General features: G+C 43.0%; 6 protein-coding genes across 6 annotated transcripts; 4 read left to right on the top strand and 2 right to left on the bottom strand.

Annotated features, from left to right (window-relative positions):
* Nucleotides 1–45: 45 nt before the first annotated feature.
* On the top strand, nt 46–743 carry SAMD00019534_082190 (hypothetical protein; the record flags this gene model as incomplete). Its single annotated transcript, XM_012896679.1, has 4 exons — nt 46–99; nt 175–260; nt 368–486; nt 556–743. 4 exons carry the CDS (start codon nt 46–48, stop codon nt 741–743), a joined length of 447 nt encoding a protein of 148 aa, XP_012752133.1.
* A 283-nt stretch (nt 744–1,026) lies between these two features.
* Nucleotides 1,027–3,466, top strand: SAMD00019534_082180 (hypothetical protein; the record flags this gene model as incomplete). The annotated part of the gene is made up of 4 exons (XM_012896678.1): nt 1,027–1,453; nt 1,521–1,735; nt 1,814–2,108; nt 2,169–3,466. 4 exons carry the CDS (start codon nt 1,027–1,029, stop codon nt 3,464–3,466), a joined length of 2,235 nt encoding a protein of 744 aa, XP_012752132.1.
* A 995-nt stretch (nt 3,467–4,461) lies between these two features.
* On the top strand, nt 4,462–6,771 carry SAMD00019534_082170 (hypothetical protein; the record flags this gene model as incomplete). Its single annotated transcript, XM_012896677.1, has 2 exons — nt 4,462–5,577; nt 5,647–6,771. 2 exons carry the CDS (start codon nt 4,462–4,464, stop codon nt 6,769–6,771), a joined length of 2,241 nt encoding a protein of 746 aa, XP_012752131.1.
* A 672-nt stretch (nt 6,772–7,443) lies between these two features.
* On the top strand, nt 7,444–13,728 carry SAMD00019534_082160 (hypothetical protein; the record flags this gene model as incomplete). Its single annotated transcript, XM_012896676.1, has 3 exons — nt 7,444–8,339; nt 8,398–8,566; nt 8,638–13,728. The coding sequence occupies 3 exons, from the start codon at nt 7,444–7,446 to the stop codon at nt 13,726–13,728; spliced, it is 6,156 nt and encodes a 2,051-aa protein (XP_012752130.1).
* A 777-nt stretch (nt 13,729–14,505) lies between these two features.
* On the bottom strand, nt 14,506–15,131 carry SAMD00019534_082150 (hypothetical protein; the record flags this gene model as incomplete). The annotated part of the gene is made up of 2 exons (XM_012896675.1): nt 14,506–14,808; nt 14,892–15,131. 2 exons carry the CDS (start codon nt 15,129–15,131, stop codon nt 14,506–14,508), a joined length of 543 nt encoding a protein of 180 aa, XP_012752129.1.
* Nucleotides 15,132–16,726: 1,595 nt separating this feature from the next.
* On the bottom strand, nt 16,727–18,553 carry SAMD00019534_082140 (hypothetical protein; the record flags this gene model as incomplete). Its single annotated transcript, XM_012896674.1, has 4 exons — nt 16,727–17,976; nt 18,036–18,281; nt 18,347–18,435; nt 18,498–18,553. 4 exons carry the CDS (start codon nt 18,551–18,553, stop codon nt 16,727–16,729), a joined length of 1,641 nt encoding a protein of 546 aa, XP_012752128.1.
* Nucleotides 18,554–19,317: the final 764 nt, after the last annotated feature.

The raw sequence follows: 19,317 nt of genomic DNA, 5'->3' as shown, positions 1-19,317 counted from the left end.
GTTGAACAGAGATAGAGATAGACAGTCAGATAGATATATAATACAATGTCAGAGAATGATCTCCCCAATGCTATACTGAGTAGGATTGTCAAGGCTGCTGTATGTAAAGCATAATGTACACTATATGAAGTGAAGGGAAGAGTGATGTAGCTAACATGATGTAACCTACCACAGCTACCAGAGAATGTACAGATAGCAAATGAATCGAAGCTGGCATTCGCCAAAGCAGCCAAGGTTTGGGTACACTATGTCACTGCATGGTGAGTATACTTGTTGGATTGGATATCGATAGATTGGTTGATTGATTGATTGATTGATTCCAGTACTGACACATATTCAACTTCATTCATGAACGCGATCATTGCAGTGCCAATGACTTCTGCCAGAATGCAAACAGGTCAACATTGTTAGGAAAGGATGTCATTAGCGCACTGGAGGAGATAGACTTTGGTCAGTTTGTAGAGCAAATGGAAGAGTTCCTCGCTGGTAAGTTTGAATGAATGAATGAATGAATGAATGAATGAGACACTAACATATCATCATACTACAATAAAGAGTATAAGAAAGAGACTGCAAAGGATAAAGAGGATAAGGAGAATGCAAAGGAGAAAGAGAAAGAGAAAGAGAAGGAGAAGGAGAAAAAGGACAGTGCTACATCAACATCTACAACTACAACATCGACGAAAGATAAGGAAAAGGATAAGGATACAGGTAGCAGCAGCAGTAAAGATACAAAGGCTTAATAGAATCAATAAACCAACAACAACCGAACCTTATCAACTTGTATACCTGGATGTAGTCAGTTGACAGACATTGGACGACGCGACACACTTTGAAACAACAAAGTGAAGTGAGGTGTTGTCGAGTCAAAACCAACCTTGGCCTGCTTCTTCAAGATCTTCGCGAGACAAACACACAACAACAACCAAACAGTCAATTTAATTTAACAACTTGTTATCTGTTTACATATAAATATAGTATATATATATTACAACAAGATAAGAAGATAGAAACAAACAAACAAACATGTGGATTAGTCCAAGACCTCAATATGCGATAACACCTTTATGGTTTGTCGTGGTAGAGAGCGACTACTTTGCTCTGCTAAAGAGCAAGTCTGGTAGTACTCTGCTCGGTAGACTGGCTGGTCTGGCAGTGCAGGCAAGCGATTCTCATCCATTGACATATCGTATAATCTACAAGACAAAGTCACCACTTGTTATCGCTGTCAGTGAGTCATTAGACTTGATCACAGAGCATTGGAACAAGCTAGAGATGGAGATTACACCGAGACTTGGTGAACATGAGTGGGATGTACGCGACCAATTCGTCGTGTCCAAAATCATTGGAATGGCACAGTCAACCGATGAGAATGAGGCAGACCAGAATGACGAGAAGTCTCTTGATGAGTTCAAGAAGCACTTTGCCTACATGGAGGAGAGGTTGGTCACATGTAAGTGTTCGGTCGTCATTGCCGAGTGAGTGAGTGAATGAGTACTAATAACAATCATTCTATTTAGACTTTAGTTGTTCATTATGGATGGATGGGTTGACGACTGGCAAGATGTACATCACTCAACAATCAGTGTGTTACTACTCGGCCAATCCTCCACAACACATCATGCTGCCATTCAGCAAGATAACATCAATCAACAAAGAGACAACACTTGGTTTCTTACCAAACACCATTAAGATCAAGGCCTGTATTGGCCCAGACGAGAAGACAGAGAAGAGGGTAAGTACTGGCGGCGACAAAGAGAGAGACATCACTATCAAGCACTCACTGACCCTCCAACCATCATCGTAATAACAGTTCCTATTCTATATTATATCAAGAGATGTTGCCTATGACATGTTGGAACAACTATGGCGACTGTGTATAGATGAGCTGTATGATCAACAGCAACAACAGCATCAGCTACAACAACAGCAGTATCAGAACTCAAATGATCCAAGCTATATCGCCGGTGAGAAGCCTGGCAATGATGTCGTAGCCAACACGACCAGTCCAACACTCAAGGCCACTAAGCAGACCTTGGAGATTGAGAAGAGCAACAAGAACTTCCAAAAGTTCTTCAAGCTTCCCCTTAACGAAGAGTTGTTACAAGGTATGTGTTATCGCGTGTGATCGATCAATCAACACAAGCCATACTTACATGCCCATCAAGTTCATACATGTTGGATCGTTCGAAGGAAGAACTCATTGTTGGGAGAGTTGTACTTGAGTGCAAACTTCTTCTGCGTCAAGTACAAGGAGTCATTCACTGGAAAGAGGTACACAACAGTGTTCCCATTGTCAAAGATTGCATCCATTCAAAAGACACGTCCATTCCTCGGCATATCACTATTGACAGACACGATTCAAATCACAACGATCCAGAACAGGACAGTCAATGTGAGGTTGATTCACTGCGACGAGGCACTGCAGACCATGCTAAAGTACTGGCAGCTGAATGTACCGGCAGCCGCCCCAATCAACATCGAGGGCCAGGTGGCGCGTCCACAGCCTCTACAGCTCGAGTCGGTCGGTGTCGGTTGGTTCGGCCAGGAGCCAGGCTTGAAGCCAGACAACCCTGATGATCTCAAGTACAAGCTGGACAAGTGGGAGAAGTACTTTGCGAAGCACGGCTCCGACACATCAATGACCATCACCATGCGACTCAGACATCTCATCCAGATTGGCGTGCCTGATCCCTACCGTGGACACATCTGGTCGTTCTGCAGCGGAGCTTGCTTCATGTGGGAGAAGGAGCGTGGCTACTACGAACAGATACTGCGAGAGAACAAGGACAATACCAGCACGGCCACTGAGGAGATCGAGAAGGATGTGCGAAGGACATTTGCACACCATCCATACTTCAAGAATGAGGACGGCATTGACGCGCTGCGCCGCGTGCTGACCGCCTACAGCTGGCGCAACCCAACCATTGGATACTGTCAAAGTATGAATGTCGTGGCCGGCATCATGCTGTTGTACATGCAGGAGGAGGCAGCCTTTTGGGTGTTGTGCCGCGTGTGCGAGGCATTCCTTCACGACTACTACGTGCAGGCCATGATCGGATCGATCATTGATCAGAAGATCTTTGCACATTTGGTCAAGACGCATCTGCCTGACGTCAATGCGCACCTGGACAAGATCGGTCTGCCCATCAACATCCTTTCACTGCCGTGGTTCATGTGCATGTTTGTCTCATACATCCCGTTCCCCGTGGCGACTCGTGTCGTCGACTGCTTCCTGCTGGAGGGCATCACTGTACTGTTTCAAACTGGTCTAGCAATACTCAAGATCAACAAGCAGAAGATATTGGATGAGAAGGATTCAGAGGTGGTCGTAGCAATGCTTCGACATCAAACCTATGACGTTGGCGAATTGATCAAAGTGACCTTTGACGACTTTAACATTCCCGAAGAGCAGATAATCGAGCTTAGGAATGCACACAAGTTTAAAGAGATAAAGCGTAAATAGACACATGGTCGTGGATATTATGTATTATTATATTATATCGCCATGTATTATAATGTGTCAGTTTAACTAACTTGATCTAATAATCAACCAATCAGGAGTGTGACTGTTTTTGGCTTACACCTTGAGGACTTTGTGGGTGCCCTGGGCCATGTGACCCTTATCCTTTTTAGGCCTTTTGGAGGCATCCATCGGTCCAACCTATTTTATTATCTTTGCAACAACACACAGGTCCAAAGATTACACAAATCAGATTAATGCATCATTGACATCCGATTGAACTCAGGCACACACACATGCACACACACTCACACCTACCTAAACACACAAACATTATTCTCTTCTTCTTTCTAATTCTAAACACGTTATCATAAAGATATAATGGGATGGGGTTGTTGTTGATGTTTCTTCCTTTGGTTCAACTAATGGTCAATAGTAGTAAGGTGACACAATTACTGATTGTTGATTCATTAATGGATAAACATTTGAAGCATTATGAACATGATTGGCATCATATCGTATTGTATGGTATGAATGGTGAGTGATCTAAGGAATTGTCCGTCCCTTGTTCTCCTCCTCATCATCATCATCATCAACATCATTGTCTCTGACCGTATCGTGTGTGTATGATGATGAGTGACTGGTCAATACCATCCGCTACTACTACTAGCAAGGGTAAGATGAGCCCGCCCGCCCGCCTAAACTATTAAGATAACCTTCATTCTTTCATTCATTCAATACTTGTAGTCCTACTTACTCACTTACTCCTTCAATACTTGAACATTAATTAATAACAACATAATAGTTATCTATAACATTTAATAATATAATAATTAATAATAATGCAACTTAATAGTTCAACTGGATGGTTATCACCATGTCCACTATCACCTCAACTTAATGGTGAAGCACCTCAACTAAATGGTAGATTGTTGATCGTGTCAAATAGACTGCCTATATCAATTAGCAAGGCAGAGGATGGCAGTTGGACTTGTAAGATGAGTAGTGGAGGACTGGTGGCGGCATTGTCCGGTCTCGAATCCAACTCATTCATTTGGGTCGGATGGATTGGCACCGACATTGACGAATGCGACAAACAGGCCGTCACCGATATGTTGTTGGAACAACATAATTGCATACCTATATTCCTCGATCCTAAACTGTCCGATGACTACTACAATGGCTTCAGTAATGCTGTGCTCTGGCCGTTGTTCCATTATCTGCCACTAGACCTAGAGTATGATGATAACCTGTGGCTGGCCTACCAGGCGGCCAACCAAGAGTTTGCCAATGTCCTTCTGCCGATCGTCAAGCCCAACGACTTGATCTGGGTGCATGACTACCATCTGATGTTGTTGCCAGAGCTGATAAAGAGAGAGCAGCCAGAGGCTCGCGTGGGCTTCTTCCTTCACATCCCATTCCCAACGAGCGAGATATTCCGAGTGTTGCCCTGCAACAAAGACATCCTAAAGGGCGTGCTCCATGCCGATCTGATCGGCTTCCACACCTATGACTATGGCCGCTACTTCCTAAAGTCTTGCACACGTCTTGTGGGGGTGGAGACTGCGCCCAATGGAGTCTACTTCAAGGAACGATTCGTACCGGTTGGCGTGTTCCCTGTGGGCATCGATCCAGACAAGTTCATCATTAGTCTACAGTGCGAGAAGGTGAACGAGCGCATTGAAGAGCTCAAGAAGAACTTTAAAGGCAAGAAGATCATCATTGGTATCGACCGACTGGACTACATCAAGGGACTGCCCAACAAGTTGCAGGCGATGGAGTGTCTATTCCAAAAGTATCCACAATGGAAGGACAAGTTGGTGCTGATCCAGGTTGCAGTGCCCTCACGCCAGGATGTGGAGGAGTACCAGAAGCTCAAACAGAACGTCGAGGAGTTGGTTGGTCGCATCAATGGCCTGTACGGATCACTTGGACACCAGCCCATCCACTACCTATTCAAATCAGTTGACATGAAAGAGTTGACCGCCCTGTATAATATAGCCGATGCCGCACTGATCACTTCCATTCGCGATGGAATGAACCTTGTGGCCCATGAGTATGTCACTTGTCAGACTGGAGACAAGGGTGTACTAATCCTTAGTGAGTTTACTGGTGTAAGTATCATCGTCATGCATCAATCAATCAATCGATGACTAACATACCTGATCACATTCACAATGTAGGCTGCACAATCATTACCAGGTGCAATGATCATCAATCCATGGAACTCTGAGGATGTGGCGGATGCCATTCACAACTCGTTGATGATGTCACCTGATGAGAAGGAGGTGAAGCATTCGATGCTCTTCAACTTTATCCTAGGCCACACTGCCAGTCATTGGGGTAATGGATTTGTCCGTGAACTAATTCGTGCAGGTGGTCATGCCGACAAGTTGAGCGCGACTCCCAGACTGAACATCGAGAGTGTGATCGAGTCCTACCGATCAAGCACCAATCGTCTCCTTGTCCTGGCGTATGATGGTGCATTGGTGCCACTGTCCACCTTCCCAGCCAATGCAGCACCTTCAAAGGATCTGTTGCAAGTACTCGGAGAGTTGTCCAAGGATCCAGCCAACCATGTATTGCTCCTGAGCAGTCGAGACAAGAAGACGCTGGGTCAATGGTTCGATGGACTACCAAATGTTGGACTGTCTGCAGAGTATGGCTCGTTCATTAGGAGTGCCGGCGCCACAGAGTGGGAGCAGACAGGACCATCATTGGATGCATCTTGGAAGGACAAAGTGCGTCGCATCATCAACTACTACGTCCTTCGCACGCCTGGCTCCTATATCGAGGAGAATGAAACATTGTTGACTTGGCACTATGGTAACGCTGATCCAGTGTACGGTCAGATCCAAGCACGAGAGCTACACCTAAATCTTGACAACCTACCATTCGAGGTGATCGTCAGGCGAGACAAGTCAATAGGCGTACGTCCACTCCATAGTACCTCCTCGTCTGCACTGATACGTAGTGTCATCCAGCAGAAACAACAGCAGCAACAACAACAACAACAACAACAGCGAGAGGATGATCTTCAGATTGTTGTAGGAGATGATGAACGTGCTCAAGTGCAGGCATTGGAGTGTGGACTTGACTTCTTGCTGGTGGTAGGCGATCCCAATTCACTCAACAAGGAGGTGATGCAGATTGTCTCGAAGGAGGGTGCCAACACTGTACCAAGTGTCTATACAGTATCCGTTGGAAAACGAACAACCAAGGATCAGTTCTACCTCATTGACGACTACGAAGTACGACTGTTACTTGAGCAACTGAGTAATGCAAGACGCGAAGAGCATCCTGAATAAACTCACATCGTTGTACATTATGCATGTATCTATCTCGCCCATGTCGATTGGATTGAGATTGATTGATTGTTGATTAATTATCTCTTTGTTTGTTATTAGTTATCTCATTATTGATGAATCAGGTTGTGACTTCAACTGACTCGCGCGAGAACCTCTCGCTCTAGAGTGCACCGCGCAACGGTCTTGTCAGATTCGTCGCGAATTTCCAAATGAGGGAAAATGAGATGTTCGCAAGATCGAGAAGAGTGTTGTGTTTGGCTCTTCATTCATTTTGGGTCATCCGCAATCACTTTGTTGTTGAGTTCAAAACTTATTAGTCATTTAATCATAGACATAGAGATAGACATAGAGATAGAGATAGAGAATAGAGATATAAATATGAGACGAATAGTTAGAATCTTATTGGTTATGTTTTTGTACGCATATGTTGTTAGCAATCCATGGATAATACGTCAATCTTATGATAATTTATGCCAATTAGGTTCAAAGTTAGTTGGATCAAAATGGTCACCAAGTAATAATAACAATCATAATTATAATAATAATAATAATAAAATAGAAGAGATAATATATGATATAGATTATAGCAAACAATCTGAATCATCAATAACATTACATGTCAAGTCAATATTGAGTCAATTCTTGGATACCAATCGCCGAATATATGCCTCGATGGACAGACTTGATTATCCGATAACAGTGATATTCAGTCGACCTGTAATAGCACTGGGCACCGAGACATTCGATAACAATGTTACAAACAGTTACCTTCATCTTTTCTGCAATTCCGAGCAGCCAGTGGCAGGCCACTTCCGATGGGTGACCAGCTCCATTGTGCGCTTCGAAGTCCTGGATGGCTGGCCCAACAACCTCCGATGCTCATTCTACGTGGACCCCCTGCTAGTGACGTATGATGGCGTACGTCTGGACAAGATACCAGACCCAATCGAGTTTGAGACGCAGCCACTCCACATGGCCATTTATGACGTCCATTCGCCAAAGACTGATCAGATGACCAACAACTGGTGGGATCCGTTTAGGTCATCAAAGATCACCGATAGTTACTTTGACGAACAGCCCGACATTGAGGAGTTGACCACCAAGATGGGCATGTTCAAGACCAGCGTCAAGATGATGTGGAGTTGGCTTAAGAGCTACATCTGGAGTCTCTTTGATGACACGGACACTTCTGGCGGAAGACAGAATTTCATACCCGAGGTGCCACCCGATGCCATCGTCCAGGTGGTGCTCAGCTGCCCGGTACAACTGGATACGTTGAAGACCAATCTAAAGGCATTCGATTCAAATGGCGCGAGCATCCAATTCAACATATTCATGTGTAATGATACAATGATCAATAGACCAGGATTTAGACGCAACCCAGACGTAAACTCATACGGCCGTGCGGGGCACTCATTCTGCATTGCCTTTGGCAATAGGTTAGCCGTTGGCCAGAAATACAAACTCGTTCTTCCCAAGAACACTGTGTTGCATCCGAGCACTGGACCAACCCATTCATCAACCTCTGTAGAGCTGATGGGATTACATCCATTCCAAATTCGTTCATAGTATGTAAACAGGCCATCGTTCACTCACTCAATCAATCTAACACTCAATCAAACTTAGTACCAATATCATTAGATTAAATTCCAACACATTGGTGTTGAGTATACCTCATGGTCTACCTCATGGACCATTCACACCAGAGCAACTGATCAATGTCCTCAAGGAATCAATGAGCATCTCACCTTCCCTGGACTTCAATATCTCAATTCAAGGCAGCACTCAAATCTTGGTATGTATTCCTTCCCTCATTAGATGCTGCCATTCATCCAACATACACTAACACTACACTCTACATTACAGGTTGAAGCATTGTTTGAACCAGACTCGGTATATGAGTTGATGATTAAGCCTGTGCAGCCAATGTTTGATGGATGGGACCTGCCATTGATGGACCATAATGTCTTAATCAAAGTGGATGCAGGCAGCTCATACGTCACAACACATCACTCTCAATCACTGATTCTCCTCCCAGCATACAATCAATCACAACTCTCTGCGATTAGCCAGAACAGATTGGACAAGAACACCAAGTTCAAGATGTGTAGGATGTCCTACAATACAGAGTACAACGAGAGTGAGATGGCATTGTTTGGCTATCCCGTCACCATGTCCAACTTGTTGGCAGCGCTCAGAAGCATTTCCAAATACAAGGTGCTACCTAGTCTTGGAAGCCCGCTCGAGAATGTCACGCTGCCCCAGATCCAAGACAATCTGCCCAAGGTAACAGAGCTCAACTCTACACTACTGTGGCAGGAGAGTGGCGCCTATGTGATGGCAGAGCCAACCATATATGATTATGCATGCAAGGGTAAAAGACAGATCAAGTTGGTACAAGAGTCCGACGTTGGAGTGACCCTACTTAGCTTTGGTCCAAACAAGGTGGTTTGGGTCACCAACGTTACAAAAGGCGACAACATGGCGGATTTAACCGTTCACCTCTATACAAGTGTGGATGGGATCAAGAGAAGACACGACCGCACGATATCTCAGAAGGTGAACTACCATAGTCAGGGCAAGACGGATGCTCGCGGAGTCGTCCACTTCTCCGTTGACTCATCAGTGTACGCTATCGCCGTTGAATATGTTTCAAAGCATGATGGCAAAAGTAGGCTGTTTGTTCACTTGGCTGAATACAGAGGCAGATACTATGATCAAGATTGGCACGAATACTCAAAGCCATCATCGCCCAAATACCAGATTGTAACTGATCGTGGATTCTACAAACCAGGCGATACCATCCATCTCAAGGCCTACATCAAGTACCCAATCACAATCAGTCAGGAGCAGCAACGACTCAAGACACACACCGTGGAGATTGGTTGGACCACATCAGATGGCTTTAACATGTTCAAACAGGACGTGTTGTTGGACCCCGTCTATAACTCATTCAATGTGAGTTTGGCTGTACCCAGTGACGTCAGACCCGATCGATACACTCTCAATGTCAATTCATACGCACCAGAGACCGACCCACAACAACCTGATGTTGTTGGGGACTCCCCACTTCCATCAGCTGATGGAGGTGACGATGATGACGATGATGAAGAGGACGATGGATCTTTATTCAATAATAGAGAATGGAGGGAATCAGAGTCGGGTGGCGGCACACATATCATTGTCAGCGACCCAAGAGTACCGACAGGCATTGTCACGCTCACCTCTGACGATGAGTTCATCTTGGCCAGCAAGAATGATGATGAGCCTCACATACTCAATCTCAAGGTCAAGACTTCCAACTACCTTGGCTTGGTACAACCCGGTCAGATTGTAACGGTGACGTACTCAACTGGCGCAGACTGGTTTGGTCGAAAGAAAGAAAGTGCCAACAAGACATGCCGCGACAACGAACGCTGTCGTCGCCCACGATACGTACGAGTCCACAAAGAGTTCAACATTACAACTGACGATAATGGAATGGCATTGGTTCCAATATCACTAGATGCCAATGAGTTCTACATTGGCAACCAAGTCCGAGTTGTGGCAAAGTACATGGACCCATCACGCTCACTCATCAAGTCCGATGAATTCGAGCGATACATCCTTGACGGCCCATACCAGTTCAAGTTTGAGTTGGCGTCGTACATCAACAACAATCCTAAATGGATGATTGACGTGCCAGGCATCCCTCAAGGCATCATTGCTCACCTGTATCACGTGCCAACTATGTCCAAGATCAACAACGTCAATGTGTCACTCACGATGAATGACTCACACATATGCTCATTCATGACGAATACCGATATGGTGACGCCTCCTTGTCACTTTGCCATTCCAGACTCGACCCATGATGTTGTGGCACAGGCTGTGGACCCTCTGGGCAACACTGTCACTGGCTCATTCAATGTATATAATAATCAAGATGAATATGAGAAAGAGCCATTCGGATTCCCAAAGACGCTTACACTATACCCAGATCGCCAATTTTATGATGACATTGACATTGCCACTCAGTCTCCGGCCATCACCTTCTGGAACCCTTTCACCTATGGCAACGTGTTAGTGAACTGGGGTTGCAACAACTTCCAAGACATCATCACAAAGAGTGAACTATCATATGGCATCCACTCATTCACTCTGCCATCGATACCAGAGGTCTGCCTCAACACTGGTCTTTATGTCACATTGGCCGTACAAGGCAGCGAGCCAGGCTTTGTCGTGCCTAGCACTGTCCCACAGAAGTCCATCCCCAAAGACACACCCAGAGCGTCGACTGGCACCAAATACCTTCGAATCATCCAACGCCCACGTATCAACTTGGCAATCGAGCTACCAACCCAGGAAGTACAGCCACGCTCAAAGGTCAACATTACACTCAAGGTCACCGGTGCGAATGGACTGCCACACCAGGGCGAGACCGAAGCATGTCTGTTTGTTGTGGACAAACGAGTGTTGGACCTTGTTCCACATCCACAGACTAGTGCAGACTCATTCAGATGGTCAATGAAGTCCTACAGTCTGAACGGCGACACATCACGCAACAATATCATCGACAACTACATGACAATGTTCAACACTGTACTCCATCGTCTACAACAGAAAAGATGGATGAATCAGGAGTGGGATTTAGGTAGTGTGTGGAGAGACTCAGATCTGAACGAGAAGGCAATGTCCACAAAGAGTCGTGGTCAGAGAATGGGCATTGATGATGATGGCTTTTCAAGTAGCGATAATGCACATGGAGATATGCGATCAAAGTTCCAGACCACTCCATTATACCTTGGAAAGACCATTATCAAGGATGGTCAGACGGTCGTCACCCTGGAGCTCCCTGACGACTTGACCACTTTTGAGATCAGGGCCATCGCAGCGACACAGATGCCAAAACTGGAGCTGGCCACAGCACACTCATCAATCATTAGCAAGAAGGACTACAACATACTCCCCATTCATCCACGCTTTGCCCGAATCGGTGACCGGTTTGAATGTGGCGTGTCTATCGTCCTCACTCCCGAAGCTCAATCAAGCTCCAAGAACTTGATTGTTAGCATCCAACTTGCACTGCCAACTCACCTCCAGATGCTGACCGACCAATCAATCATCGAGGTCTCTTCCTCCAACCAAGCAATGTTCACCTTGGAAGCCTTGCACAAGGGTCATTCAAGGATCATCTTTGTCCTGGCGGATGCCAGCAACCCAGATGTACATCTCGATTCAGTCAGTGTGGACCTTGACGTGCTTGGCCGCCAGCTGCCCGTCCACATCTCCACATCAATGTCAATTTCGGCAAGTGATGGTGAGCACACAGAGAGCATCATCATGCCTCCTGCCGAGCCCGGCACTGGTACCTTAGACGTGGTCGTTGCCAAAGGACATTATCCAATGGTTGAGATCAACTGTGTCCAGATGATTGAGCGAGCAACTGCATATGGACACTCTTTCGCTGACCTCATTGCTCTTCAAGCTGCCAACCAAGCATTGACATTATATGGATACAATAATGAGCTGATCAATCTCACAAGACAACATCTGGACAGGTTCAATGCATCATTGTACCTTGAAAACAAGCCAGTCAAGTACATCAACAATGAGTCCATGTACAAGAAGCAGGCGATTGCACAGAGATACATGTTGGTGCTTGTTCTGAACAGGCTCAGTTTGATTCACGAAGGAATTATTATTACACCTGAGATTGGAAAAGCTATGTGGTTGTACATTGACAAGTATCTCGAGGATGCAGTGGAGCATATCGATTCAAAGGGCATTACTACCAGCCTCAAAGCAGACATAGCCTTTGCATCGTTGGCCGCAGGCGGTGACTGGGAGCACTCCTCAGACTACTACAATCACAAGTACGGTTGGACGGCCCTTGCAAGAAGTGTTACGCATCGATGCGATCTGCTATGCCAGACTTTATATGTTGTCTCTTGGTCGTTCAATCATCACGAGGACCTTGCCAACCCACCGCCCTTTGTCCAAAAGGTTCTCAAGAACATCGACCACAATACTAGAGTTCAAGGCAGCACTGCCTACGTACATAGTGGTCGTGGCAGTTCAGCCAACATGCTGCTTACCACCTACTCAATTATTGCAATCATTCAGACACTACATCAATCACCAGTGTTGGATAAATTGGTCACATACATGGCCACAGGAGGCGACCATCCTGGCTTTGAGCATTACTATATTGGATACCAATCATCGACAGAACAACTAGCTGTTTCAACCCTACTCCTTGCACACTTTGACAAGCCCTTACTCAAGATGTCCAACTCATCAGAGATCACGTTGAAGTTGTTCAAGGACAGACAAACCTCCAACGAGTTGATGTCGGCACACTTCAAGCCTAACTTGCTTGGCAGTGTGTCTTCGAGTATCGACTTTGGTCAGTTTGGCAACAATGGTACCCAACTTCACTTCCTCGCCACGGGCGAGGGTCAACTGACTGCATCTGTAGGCATCACATTTGTTCCAGCTGAGCTCCCCGCCAGTCCAGTCTACCACGGATTCCTTGTGCACAAGACCATTAGACAACTAGACTCTAACCAGAGTCTAACACTGGCACAACTCAACAACACGATTGCAATTGGACAAATGGTAGAAGTGGTCATCTCCATTACAACACCAGACGACATGGGAGGCGTGGACATCGAGGACAGCGTATCAGCAGGCATTGAGCCAATGGATAATAATATCTATGACAGTGACTACTTCAACAACAACCATCATAGATATGAACTTAAAGATTGGTTTAGTGCATTCTCTGAACAATCGGTGCACAAGACACAGGTCAACTTCCATGGATATCACATTGGAGAGGGATGCTACACAGTATCATATCGTGCCATTGCCACAACAAGAGGTACATTCACATTGCCACCGGCCAAGGTGTCATCAACTTCAAGACCAGATGTCTTTGGTCTATCTGAGGGTATCATATTCACTATCCAGTAGTGGGTAGAGGTATAAATAAACAAGATGGTGCACCGATGATACTTTGTTGTTGACTGGATGATTGGCCGCCACACCACAAACTTCATCTTTGCTCGTTTCACATGATCACTTTATTCAAAATCGATCTAGTTTCAAGATTTAGAGATAGATAACTAACAAGGTAAGGTAATAGATAGAGATAGAGACAGAGACAGAGACAGAGGATGATATAGAATGAATGGGATATGATGAGAACCATAGTAATCCAATTGGTATAGCTTTGGCGATCAATAGTCATACCGACAATATGTTGTTCGACCTATGCTCAAACAAACAGTGTCTGATCAAACATAGTACGACCTCGCATCAACTGTTTGATTAGAATGAATGGAGCTTGTACGCACCAATGCCAATCAAGCATCGATACTTAAAGACTATACTTGGAACAAATGAACAATGTGGACTTGTCGTCTGGTGTTGTAGCAACCTTGTTAGCTTGTTGTTGTTGTTCTAACAGCATCAAGACTGACTCGATAGTGCTCCAACTCACTTCAATCCCATCGTTAGCTTTGGTACAATGATGTCTTTTGTGTCAATGTGGCATGCATCAACAAGAGTGCCATCTTTTAATCAACACGGTTGATGTTGTTACTATGCAGATGCTGGTGCGGAAGGGAAGAGGAACGTCGGTATGCGCATCGACCAAAGAAGCCATTATGAGGATGAAACATAGGCAATATACACTCTGACCCATGGTCGACATGTCGTACATAATATGTTATTATTATAATTGACTATCTATCTGTATGAACATGATCGGCCTGCTCCATAGTATTCATGGTTGCAAGCACGTAGATATCCTCTGTCTTTCATCATCTCGCCATAGTTGACGTTATAGGCATCATAGCTGCTGTCGCTACTCATATCCACACCATACTGATTACAGCTCTCAGTCTCATGCCTTAGATGTCCCTTGTCATGTAGTTCATCATCCATCTCTGTACAGGTATGCGACTTGATGTACTCTCCTTGCTCGATCTTCTCCTGCTGCGTACCTGATGTCACAACATCATCCATGTTGCTATCCTTCTTCTCCTTGTCCTTTGCACAATAATCAAGTTAGCATTCATGGTTGGTTGGTTCATTCGTTCATTCGTTCATTCGATCCACTCAGCTGAGCTTACCTTGGACTCTTGGACATCACCATTGGCATCCGATGATACGATCGCAGATGATGATTCATTTCCAGTCTGTGGCAAGATCTCGATATCGTCTGTCCTTTGCTTCTTGTTGTCTCTCAGCTCTTTGGCACAAGCATTGTTGGCATCACCATCTTCTCCACTGCAATCATTACATCTCTTCTTATCTCCAGTCGTACCCTTCTCATAAGCATTGGTACGACTATATTCTTTTTCTATATCCATTATTATTACTATTAATTATTTTTTATTTATTCAATGTATGTATGTATGTGTATGAATAATATATATATTGTTGTCCATTATATATCTATCATCTCTCTTTCTCTCTCTCTTTCTCTCTCTCCTCTATCTCTTCTTGGATGACTAACTGTAACGAACGATATGTTATCCTGAAAAGGAAATTACCTAAAAGAAGGAATGTGTGTTTATTGTTAATTGTTCGTGTGTGGGTGTGAATGAGTGTTGATGTTGACCCAGCTTCAAAGGGTCTTCAGTCCATTCATCAATATTATCAAAGTATTTTATTGGATATATATAATTTATAGATTGATCGATGTTTATTTGAAAATGAGGTAGTTTGTTATAAATCTCTCAAACTAACTATTTCTTGAAGTAGAGGGCACTAGCAACGATTGCAAAGGAGCCTAAGGCGGTAGCCAAACAAATGGCCAAGACATTACCATCAGGATAGATACGATTGTACGATGGAGTATTGAATATCATTATAATACCAAGACGTTCCATTTCATTTGCAAACATGTATTGGTTGGTTATAGAGATTGTTCTATGCTTGAATATTAGACAAACATATTTCTTCACTATTACCAGGATTTTATTCCTCACTGTATCTTCGTATGGATTTTGGATTATATAATTATAATCCTCTGAAATAATGATGTCCTCGGCAAGTGATTTAATGAATTTAATGTCAGAGCAGGTAGAGAATTTCTCTGTTATCCATTCATTTATTATTGATACAATGTCTGGGTAGACATCTTGATTGAGTGTTTGTTGTTTAAGTGAACGTCTATCCTTTAAAGACTTAATAAAATTATTAATAAGTATCCCTGTTGACATTATTATTATTGTAATAATTAATAATGTATATATATATATATATATTAATAAATTATATCTATTTGAATTTATAGATTATTGATAGTTATAAGAGCTGTCAACAAGTTTCATTATCAATATATCCAAATAAAGTATTAGTTGTTGAACATTATTTCAAAGTCCCTCTGGTATTATAATAAAGATTTTTGTTGCCAACCATCTGAGTTGACATAAGTGTCTTCAATACTACCAGGGAACAAGAATGGAATCTGATCATTATAGTATTATGGAACTTCACTTAAATGAGATATTTTCATAATATTTACGAGCCTCAATAATATGATTGCCTAGTTTTATAAGGACACATGTGTTCCCTTTAATATAAGTTATTAAGTCTATCCCTATTCAAATATTATTATTAATACAAATAACTATGGTACTATTTAGTTCAAACAAAGGAACTTTTGAAGTCATTGTAGGAACTGACATGAAGTTAGTTGCACTACTCAAGTACCGTGAAAGTCCCGAGATGTATTACATCGTCGGTTACATCCCCCATGTATCTACCAAGGGCGATATATGGACCTTTGAGACCGAGACTACTAGAATCATTCTAAACTTAGGACTCCAGTCCGTTACTTTGTATTCAAGAGACTCATCAGAAGGAGACTTTAAGCGTACACAACTTCTTGGTATTATTCCAGGAGATTTGCCTGCTCCAGAGCATCATGCATCCAGGATACCTTATATGTGATGACACATTAAATTGATTTTAATTGCCAGCCCTGTGCGCTTAAGCTCTTCTTGATGTGTGTCTTGTAAAAGATTACAAGGTGTGTCTTGAATGCGACCAACAGTCCAACAAGCACTGCAATCACTACAACTGGAACAACAATGGCAATGATCATTATCTTGTTGCTGTTGGATTTGGATGGACAGTCTGACTTGGTCGATACCAACACTGAGAAGTCAGGATCAATGGTACATTGGCTGCATTGTGGAAGATTGATACCAATGTATGTCACAATGTTGTTGCTTGGGTCTGATGAGACAGTGGTGTTGATCACTTCGTTGATGATACTTGTTGGTCGACCATTAGCAAGTGCGATGGGGAGGAATCGTCCAAAGTATACAATGTCCTCAAATATAACTTGAATGTATGATAGACTCTTGGTCAGGTTGTCTTTGATCGTTGTGGTCGAGTCCCTGTTGTCCTGACATGGGGCGTCTGCTCGCTCAGTCAAGTTGGTCATTGTGTTTGTGAACACTGGTCTCAATGAGTTGATGTTGTTGAGGAATTGCCATTGATTGATTGACACGGTCATCTTTAACGTGTTGGGTAACAAGTTGAGGTCTTGTCCACCAAATAATAATGATCTCGCCTCACTTGAGAACTGGAATGTGACGATAACCTCGAGTAGTGGTTGGTTGGGCACCAGATCAAGTATATAGTTGAATGTTGTCAATGTACCATCAGTTGAAGAGCTTATGGTCCATGATGTAGTTGGTAACACACGGACTATTTGATGATCAATACCCAACTCTTGGATCTCAACCATGTTGAAGTCAAGTTTGGACTTGGTTGTGATGATTGATGGTGATGTATCTGTTGGGAGCACTGTAACATCTGGACTGAGAGTGTACTCACAATAGTATCCTCCAAATCCAGTGTAGCATGAGCATAGTCCATTGTTGTTACAATCGCCATGTCCATTACATAAGTTGTTCTTTACTCCACAATCTGATAAATGTTCAATTTGATCAATGAACAGGAGTGTTGATGATTGGAACACCACCTTGTTGATGACCACCGTGAGGTTGGCATAGCCAACGACCAAGCCAGTACTATCCACCTGGGTAACCAACTGAGTTTGATCAACAGACACCACTGATCGGTCCACTCCATTCACAAACACTGAGACCTCTGTGATGTTTGTTCCAAACATGCCAGTGAGTGAAAGTCTTCCACCATCTGTAGTGAGGTGAGATGTACCTGTTACAACTGGGGAGTCTATATGTTTGGTCAGCCATCACATTGTGGTAATACATTGATTGAAAATGGTTACTTACTCTGAATGTATATAGGTTTGATGAATGATTGGTATGGCGAGTTAACATTCAAATTGATTGGAATGTTTGGATTGATGATGAATAATGGTATTGAACATTGAAGTGATCCATTGGTCTGACTGATTATATTACATATCTGTTGAGTCACAGTAATGTTATAATTATAATCAGGTTGGAAGTTTCCATTCACTTTGATCGACAGTGTACCATTTAACAATGTTGATTCAATCGTTGTAACATTGGACACTAATATTTATAATTTGAAGTCGTTGTTAGATTGATGATTCATCATGTACATGTATGATACTTACAATCTCTTACCCAATATATTGTTATTGGTTTCTGATTATAAGATGAGAAGTATATTGTTGCATTGCCAAATGGTTGATTAGGGGTGAGACTGGACAGTTGATTGATTGTTAGGTTAAATATGATGTATATCATTTGATCAATGAAACATACTTTATCTGAGTGTTTGGAATGATCACATCTGGAAAGAGGACACTGGATATATTCATATAAATGATATGGAATCCAAGGTTCTTACCTGTCATTCTTATTAAATTCGAATTAGGATCGGTGATTATATAAAATGTCTTGTCCAATTGAACATCTTATGATTGATTGATTGATTCATTGAGTTTAGTTAGAAATGGAAAGGTATATTTGATTGATCAATGTTGATCTAGATGATGATGAAGTACGTACCACATGAGAAGTTTGGAGGCATTCCTTGTATTGATGTGTTGGTAAACTTTTGTTCGGAGTATAACCAGTAACAGTAGAAACAATCGGGTATCTTAGAGATTGATGTCATGGAGTATTCAAACAATGCTATCATACAATGAGTCTCGGGGACAGGTCCAACCAAGTTTGGATTCTTAGAGACATAGAATATGAAGGGTGCACCATTATGATACTCTGGCAATGATCCTTCCAATGAGTTGTTTCCAAGATAAAATGTAGATGTACGTCTTAAATCTTTATCCAATGATAACCAACTTTCAGGTGGTGCACTCTTCAACTTGCCATTCATTATTGTCCTATAATAATAATAATATTGTTATTATTGTTAGATATACTGGTCGATGATAAATTTCTTGATTGATTGATAGAGTGTGTGAATAATTTACAGTTGTATTATGTTCTTTGCATCTGTTAGGGGAATGGTATAGTTGGTGTTTCTGATTGTATTCAATGACCTGTAAATTGTTAAGTTTGAAGGACTGATATTACCACCTAAACAAGATCTATTTTTAGGTATGTTAGAGACTACACTTTG

This window comes from Acytostelium subglobosum (genome assembly GCF_000787575.1).
Source record: "Acytostelium subglobosum LB1 DNA, scaffold: scaffold17, whole genome shotgun sequence".
NCBI lineage: Eukaryota > Evosea > Eumycetozoa > Acytosteliales > Acytosteliaceae > Acytostelium > Acytostelium subglobosum.
Note: the sequence above shows the minus strand (reverse complement) of the source record. Positions and strands in the feature narration are given on the sequence as shown.